Raw genomic sequence first — 8,401 nt, 5'->3', positions numbered from 1 at the left:
ATTCTTGGAGTTGATTAAGGCACTATGTGAAATCTTAAGTCTGCCAAACTAGTTTTTTTCTTTCCCCAACTGTTAAGACCATAGAGGAAGTATGTCACTACCAAAAATGATTGAGTTGTGTTGGGCCTGGAGAAAAAGTCAGGTAAAAGGAGCCTCTCCTGGGGCTGCTGATGGTTAGGCTCATCCACCACCGCACTTCGAGCTCGATTGGAGTCGCCGTGGGTTTTCTGCAGGGAAGGCAAAAATTACAGAAACCGTTAAAATGATTTGTAGCGAAAGCTATGCATGTCCTATATCAACCCAAGTAGGCATGTGGTAACTGCCGGCCAAGCAGCTCCAATTCCATTGTCATAAGGTTAGGATTCAGTTTGTACTTTTGACAAAATATAGTATAAATTAATTCCAGAACATGGATCCTGCAGAATTACTGTCCATGAGGTTTTATAAGCAAATGGAAAGGCAATAGGAGAAAGACGTACCGTTGGCCTTTGTGGCCCCACAGTGCTCAAGTTTTCCACTTCAGCTCTGCCGATAGGGGGCAGCAGATTGTTTCGACTCAGGGGCATTGGTGAAGGAGAGAGCGAGTCAGCGGCTACTGGGCTGCAGATCCCACCAGCAAACACCAAGATATGAAAGCATAAAATTATAACAATACAAGCAAACTGATTAGAATCAAATACATGAGGGAGATGAGTTTAATGTCATGCATAGAATGCTTTAAGCTTCCTAAGTAAAGCAATCTCAGTGAAAGGATTTTGGAAAATCAGAGTTGGGTGTTTCATAGTATTTTCTGATTTTTGTTGAAACTTTATCCTGGGAACACAGCAGAATTTGACCCTTTGTCTCACAGAGAGCTGGACCAAAGCAGTTTTCCCTATCACTGTTTTGGTGTTAACCTTTTAATGGATTTGTAATTTCACATCTGGTGGAATTCTCTGCAGTTCTGGGCCTTTTGGTTGTGCTTTTCACTAAAAACAGTAGTCCGTCCTTATCCATTGTTTTGTGTTCCATGATTTCAGTTACCCATGGTCACTTGGGTCCAGAAGTAGATGGTCCTCATTCTGATGTATTGTCAGAAGGTCACTAGTAGCCTAATGCTGCATCACAATGCCTCCATCATTAACCTCACTTCCTCTCAACACGTAGGCATTTTATCATCTCACATCATCACAAGAAAGGTGAGTGTAGTACAGTAAGATATGAGACAGACCACATTCACATAAATCTTGTTCTAGTATAATTGTTCTACTTTATTTATTAGTTATTGTTAATCTCTTACCATACCTAATTTAAGGTTAAACTATATCATAGGTATGTATATATGCATAAGAAAAAAACATAGTATATATAAGGTTTGGTACTGTCTGTAGTTTCAGGCATCCCCTGGGGGTCTTGGAACATATCCCCTGTGGATGAGGGGGAACTACTGTAATTATAATTCCCAGGTAAATTTCCTCAACTTTCCTTCCATGGCATTTCCAGCAGTTTGTAGCATTACTCATACTCAAGACAGTGATACTGACAATCAGTGATACTTTCATGTCCCAGAAGAAACAAGGTAACTTGTTTCCACTTTGAAGAAACTATCAGAAGGTATGAGAGATTAATTATACTTCAAGAATACTCATCCTCAAATAAGTGAATCTGTAACTATATCAATACCAACATCAACATAATGAAATAGTGAATAGGTGAGAAGAAAGAACTCTGGTGTCCTGACAAAGATTTTTGGGCATTATGGACATCTCTTTTAGTGAATCTATTGGGATAAATTAAAACAAATTGAAAAATGTCTTAGAATCAAGCATCCTAAGATATTTTGTGAATCAACAACTAATGAAAGAATTTTATTTTAAAAAGTAGGCTTCTAAGTATTTTTTGCCTGACAAAGGTCAGAGTGAATTAAGGATGGGAAAAGGAAAGAGAATTTGGTTAGTGTTATTTCCTGAGAAGTGCTAAGGGATATTTTTGCTGGTATATTAAGACAAGTACTTATCTGAGATTAAAATGTTATCATTGTCAATGGAATAAGCAGATCTCAGTGGTACAGAAAAATATTAAAGGAGAGTTAACTTATTTTGGGATGAATTTCACAGAGCATGTACTCACTAAGGAAAATGTTTGATAAGATACATACATCTTATTCCTTCAATAAGTGTCACTGAAGTATTCTAGCCAACATTTTATTGTAGAAGTAAAAAATCTTTGGCTAAATTAACAGAAAGATCCAGTATCTGAATTTTATTCAGATTTAACCACATTTCTTTCTCTGTTGGATTTAAACCAGGGTGTAGTCCATCATGAGAATACATAATGATTAGTTTCTAGGCATATATTTCAACCTTACATTTTAATTCATTCTCTATATAAAATTCTTCTTCATTAGTTTTACCAATTTCCAAAAATGCTGCTTTTGAAACCTACACTCGGGCTCTTCTGAGGATTTCTTCCACAGGTCTTGGTGTTCCAGCATGTGAATGGCTTGTGCTGATAGGATGAAGGGTACGTGGTGGGGGATTGCGTCTCCTGGCAGACTGCACTGTGTATGACAGAGCCGATGTACTAAGCTCCAGGGCTCGATTTGGCCAATTTCGAGTTGAAAGGATGGTACTGGATCCAAGTCTCATAAGTAACTTGTCATCAAGATCTCTAGTGACCAAATCAGAAAACCACAATGAAATCAACATTGCTCTATATAGGGAAACAGGACTCAAAGGCTTAGACTATAAAATATATTCAAGGGTGAAGAAAGCAAAAGTAAGTAACCTAGTTTATACAAGTCACATAATCTAGCTCAGGCATGAAAACATGTTCTTAAAAGGAGGACATCACTTTAGTCATACAGGTAATTTACTAGAATGGAGATTTGGGAAAGCAAATCCATTATTCACCTGCCATGACAGTTACTTCTTCAGTTACAGTGAAGGCTGACCTGAAGATTACCTGCTCTAGAGTGCTTCCCAAAAGTTCACCTCAGGGACTGAGATCGCTACCGTATTGGAAGCATTCTTTGTGCTGAAGGAAAGACTTAGTTGAAAGGCAAATAATGACTGCTTAGGAGCAGCGTGGCACCAGCGAGGCTCCCACTCGAAGATTAAAATGCTGAGCTCATTGGAGCCTGCAGGGGTAGGGGTTTGGGTTCCTTGGAAAGCTGGAAGCAGGCAAAGGGTCCAGAGCCTCGTGCTGTCCAGGACACTGGGATTACAGTAGATCCCTATCTGTGTGAGCAACTGAACTACAACACTTTCCTGTGAGTGCGCTGGTAAGTAGAATACCAGGCCCAGACAGCTAAGTAGCTTAAACTCTGCCCTACAGATTCAGGTTTTTGTTTTTGTTTTTTAGCAGATGAGATATTTGGATTGTAAGACACCTGAGAGCCAGTATTTGGACAAGGAAATGGAAGGGAAGTGAAAGAACTAAGCTCTGCCACATGCTTTTTTGGCTTTCAGCAAGTTCCTCAAACTTTGAGGCCACTTTGGTGTCCTGTAGTGCAAAATATACTTCAGTGTTTGGAGGACTTTGAAGGGAAAGTACCCACCAAGAAATGGAGCTAAACCTTGAGCATTACAGGAGATTGTGCTGGTCTTCCTGCCTCTGTAACCATTCCCTTAAAAGTCTTTTCTTTACCCTAACTGCTTTTTGTGACAGAAGCTTTAGGCCTTGGCTGCTCTATGCTTATCTTTATTTTGTCTTCTGGACGAGACTCATTCGTAATTCTAGTTTCGGTTATCACCTTTAGCATGGTAACTTCTAGATCAACCTCCAAATCTGACCTTTTCCCATGTTTCTAGTGAGTTGGCTTGGCATTGTAAAAAGCAACACTGCCCCAAAACCAAATTTATCTTTACCCTACAACAAGCTTCCTTCGAGCTTTGAAATCTCAGCAAGCGATGACCACTTGCTGCTGAAATCTCAGAGTTGACTTTGCTTCCTCTATTTTTATAGAACTGATTTCTTCTACAATATCTCCTAAAATATCCCATTCCTTTATGCTTTGCGACAACTTGAGCATAAAGTTTTAGCCGCTCATGCTTGAACTCCTATATTAGACTCTCTACCTTCAGTTCCTCCTGCTTCAATCCAGTCTGTGTTCTTCTGCTGTAAAATCTTTCAGATTCCTGACTTAAATGCATATGCTCCCCAAGTGGAATTCGTACACTGGTGGGAGTGTAAAATGGCATAATTACTTTGGAAGACTGTATGGCAGTTTCTTGTAAAGTTACACATACCCTTATCTATCCTATTACACCTTCTACATATTGACCCAAGAAAAAAAGGTCCACAAAAAAGACCCATGCAAGAATGTTTATGGTGCCTTTATGCATAAGAGCTGCAACCTGGAAACACCCCAGATGTTTATTTTAACAGGAGAATGGAAAACAAATTGTGGTATATTCTTACTATAGAATATTACTTGGCAATAAAAGAAAAGGTCACTTGCAACAACGTGAATGGATCTCAAAAACATGGCATTCAAAACCGTCCACTCTGGTCCCAACCTTAATTAATTTCATAGTCTTCCCCACTAATCACACCATGATCTATTTTAATTCTGGAAGATTGTCGGTGATCTTTAGTCAGAAGCATTAAAATTCTGACCTATTCCTTTTCTTATTATAGCAAAATTGGCCTGCTTTCCCTTCTAAATAGTTTGTATTTTTTGTCTCCAGACCTTTTCCCACATCACTCCTCCCACCTAGAATATAGTTTTGTTCCTCTTCTCTCCTGATCCAAACTCCCATCTTTGAAGGAAAAATTCATACTATAGTTACCCACCCAAATGCCTCCCTTCTTTGGGACTGTCATGCATTCACTCTGGGTGCCACACACTTGACATTCAGTCACAAAAATGCCCTATATGGTTAAGTCTCTTTTTACCCGTGTGTGTTCTCTTTCCAGTTACATTATCAGCTCCTTGAGGGTGGAAACCATTTCCCTTAGATGTTTTTACTCCCCAGATGTCTCTCTGGTTGCTTGGTAGGTACTCAATATATGCATGATGATTGACTGATTTAGTTTTCATTTCTCAGTGATCTATGTAAATTCTAGAGTCTATTAAAATTTTACACTTCTTACAGTAGCTTGTCCATTAGGGAGAGATTTCTTGGCTGTAGAGGCATCCCATGAACCAAGAGACCATTCACATTTGGCTGATGACCACTTGCTGCTTGACAGAGATTCATCTGTATGTCCAAAGAAAATGTCACTTGTTACTGGTTGGTGAAGACAGTTGTTGGGTTTCCCAACTTTGCCAAAAGTTAATATTCTCAAATTAGATCATCTGTACATTTTTCTCCTATGCCTTAACTTTTGTAATGTCTTTGGCCAGTAGCCCAACTGGGGCCCGAAGTCCACTGTCAAGATGACAAGTCAGACTCCCTTTCTCTTCACTTCTAAATGACAGCAGGTAGGGGAAACCTGATCAACTGACATGAAAGGAATTAACAGCCACTCTGATAGGGGAGCAAGAACTTCATTACTATCGTTATTTACATAACATTAGAAAAGAAAACCTAAGAAGAAAAAATATGGAATAAATATAGAAAAAATTAAGAGTAAACGCTGACAGAATCTCTTCACCATCCAACAATCTACCCTCTGCACAAACTAATCCTTTCTCTTTCACTACCCTTGGAGCAGTCAGCTATCAGTCATAACCTAAATTCTGAAGACTATTAGCAAGAGTTCTAGTGTTAGCAGGATTTAATCTTCCGTGGACTGACATTGCCATCTTGGAGTGCTGTTGATTTTCTCTGTCAGTCATCAGTTCAGTGCCCTTTCTGGTCATCTCCTATGCCTAGCATGCATTTTCCTCCTACTTTCTCTCAGGAATATTTGAATTAATGCTTCTCTTTCCTTTGGTCATTAACAGCCAGAAACATTTAAGTTAATTATTCATAACTTAGGCTACCTAACCCATAGTCAGACCACTTCAGCATGTTAGAAGCATTTTGTTACCACCAAAGGAACATTAGTTCACCTGGTTAATAATCCAGTGTGATAAGACATGGATGGGCCTTGCTGATTTTATTTTTGAATAACCCATTTATAAATCCAGTAGCACAATATCAGGCCAGTGTACCACCAAAGCAAATGCTAGGTCTGGTAGTAAAGCCCAGGTTGATGAGCATGGCTCAAGAATTAGAATTCCCTTAACCCCCTGTTTGTTTGTTTGTTTGTTTGTTTGTTTGTTTGTTTTGCCACAAGTAACACTGGGAAACTATCATGTAGAAACCGGGACTAAATAAATCATTACACAGGGATGAGACCAGGCTCATCAGCCTTCTGCAAGAAATGGCCATGTTTGTGCTTGTCCACAGACTTCATGGGGCCCACTTCTTCCTTACTTTAGTTTGCCTTTTACACCTCAGTTATTAACCAGTACTAAACACCCAAAAGGCAAAAGTCAACAGATTCAAATATCAAAAATAAAAACCAGGTAGGCTGAGATTAAAGAAAAGGGAGTCAAATGGAGAAATTGAAAGGATAGGATGTTAAGGCCACAGAACATTTGAGATTGGTCCCCCCTTCTGTCATAGCCTTTGGTCCCCCTTTCTGTCATAGCCTTTATTCTTCCCCAAATAGACTGAGGCTGACCACATAGCTGATTCTACATTGCGTAACTTATGGATGACTTTAAAAAAGAGCTGAATGAGGGGCGCCTGGGTGGCTCAGCTGTTAAGCGTCTGCCTTCGGCTCAGGTCATGATCCCAGGGTCCTGGGATGGAGCCCTGCATCAGGCTCCCTGCTCAGTGAGGAGCCTGCTTCTCCCTTTCCCTGTGTTCCTGCTTGTGCTCTCTCTCTCTCTCAAATAGGTAAATTAAGAAAAAAAGAGGGACACCTCAGTGGCTCAGTCAGTTAAGTATATGCCTTCAGCTGGGGTCTTGATCCCAGGTGTCCTGGGATCAAGTCCCACGTTGGGCTCCTTGCTTAGCAGGGAGCCTGCTTCTTCCTCTACCTGCTGCTCCCCCTGCTTGTGCTCTCTCTGATAAAAAAATAAAATCTTAAAAAAAAAAAAAAGCCATCTGTTTAAAAAAAAAAAGACCTGATTGAAAATTATCAACCCTAGTTTGCTATTAATTTTTTTTAAATTTCTTTTAGAGCACATGTGTGTACATTCAAGGGAGAGCTGGAGGAAGGAGAGGGGTCGGGCGGGGGGAGGTGCACAGAGAATCATAAGCAGGCTCCACGGCCAGCGCAGAACCTGCCATAGAACTTGATGTCACAGCCCTGAGATCATGACCTGAGCTGAAATCAAGAGAGGGACACTTAACTGACTGAGGCACCCAGGTGTCCCACTATTAATTTTTTAAACTTAGATTTATCAATGCAGAGAGTCACTGGATTATGATGATAAACACATAACTTTACTGAAAAAAATTGAGTCATAAATAATAAAATTAAGGCAAAAAACTCTGAACAAGCTTCTTCTGGCAAGAACAGTCCTAGGTTCTTCAGTACATTCCTGTGTGGGGCTTACTGGATTTGAGGTGATGGACGGCACCTTCGACTGTGGCACTCGAGGTAAGACCAAAGGTTGTGGTTCACTCAGCACACAGGGGCTTTCTGAAGCTGGTCTGGTGATTGCAACATTACTCTCATCATCTGAGCAAAGGAATAGAATCTATTATCCATGGATATCTTCAGACCCACAGCAAAACAGTGAAAAAAAATCTTCCCCAAGAATTTCTAATCTCAAGCTAGGCTTCACTCATTTTTGCAGCCCAGTTTCAAACCATCTGCATGTTTAAAAACAACAACAACAACAACAATAAAAACCCTTAAGAAGTTAGTTTAAAGTGGTTTCCCAGGCTGATGATGCCTATTGGTACCTGGCAGAAGGAAAAATGATCTCTAGAGCATAGCTATCCAATAGAACACTTGGAGTTGGTGGAAATGTTTTACACATGCACTATCTAATATAATGGCTTCTGGCTACACGTGGCTTTAGAGCCCTTAAAGTCTGGCTAGTGTTACTGAGCAACAGATTTTTAAATTTTAGTTAATTTTAATGAATTAAAATTTAAATAGCCAAGCAGATTTGGAAAGGAAAAAAAAAACTACAAAGGAGAGCCTAAAATTGCTAAAATTAAGAACAAAATTAACATATTAGCTACTGCAGGAGACAGTGAACTGGAAGAAAAAGATGTGAAGAAATAATTCTGAATTCAGTGCAGAGGAAAGGAGATGAAAAATATGAACTGTACTCTAAAAAGTTAATTTTACTGTATGTAAATTATACCTTAATTTTTAAAATGGACAAAATCACAGTGAAACATCCTTTTAGACATTGACAATTAAACATTGATCAGTATACTGGTAAGACTATCAATACAGGAACTGTGAGTGGGCATATAGAACTGGCACAATCATGTTGGATAATTTGGTGTGATGTAGTAAT

The 8,401-nt window shown here is 39.5% G+C and overlaps 1 protein-coding gene across 5 annotated transcripts in view; it reads right to left on the bottom strand.

Moving 5' to 3' along the window:
• The window catches only part of FAM149B1 (family with sequence similarity 149 member B1), a 75,656-nt gene that overhangs the window by 5,203 nt on the left and 62,052 nt on the right, over nt 1-8,401 (bottom strand). For 3 of the 5 annotated variants that reach the window (XM_034662675.1, XM_002920388.4, XM_019800920.2), the window contains exons 8-12: nt 7,481-7,605; nt 5,077-5,183; nt 2,425-2,649; nt 480-600; nt 102-227 (exon numbers count right to left, since the gene is read on the bottom strand). In XM_034662675.1, coding sequence (XP_034518566.1) covers nt 102-227; nt 480-600; nt 2,425-2,649; nt 5,077-5,183; nt 7,481-7,605 — 704 coding nt within the window. The remainder of the gene's footprint in view (nt 1-101; nt 228-479; nt 601-2,424; nt 2,650-5,076; nt 5,184-7,480; nt 7,606-8,401) is intronic. The other 2 variants (XM_019800919.2, XM_019800922.2) reach the window with 2 other exon arrangements.

Source organism: Ailuropoda melanoleuca, chromosome 6 (genome assembly GCF_002007445.2).
Source record: "Ailuropoda melanoleuca isolate Jingjing chromosome 6, ASM200744v2, whole genome shotgun sequence".
NCBI lineage: Eukaryota > Metazoa > Chordata > Mammalia > Carnivora > Ursidae > Ailuropoda > Ailuropoda melanoleuca.
Note: the sequence above shows the minus strand (reverse complement) of the source record. Positions and strands in the feature narration are given on the sequence as shown.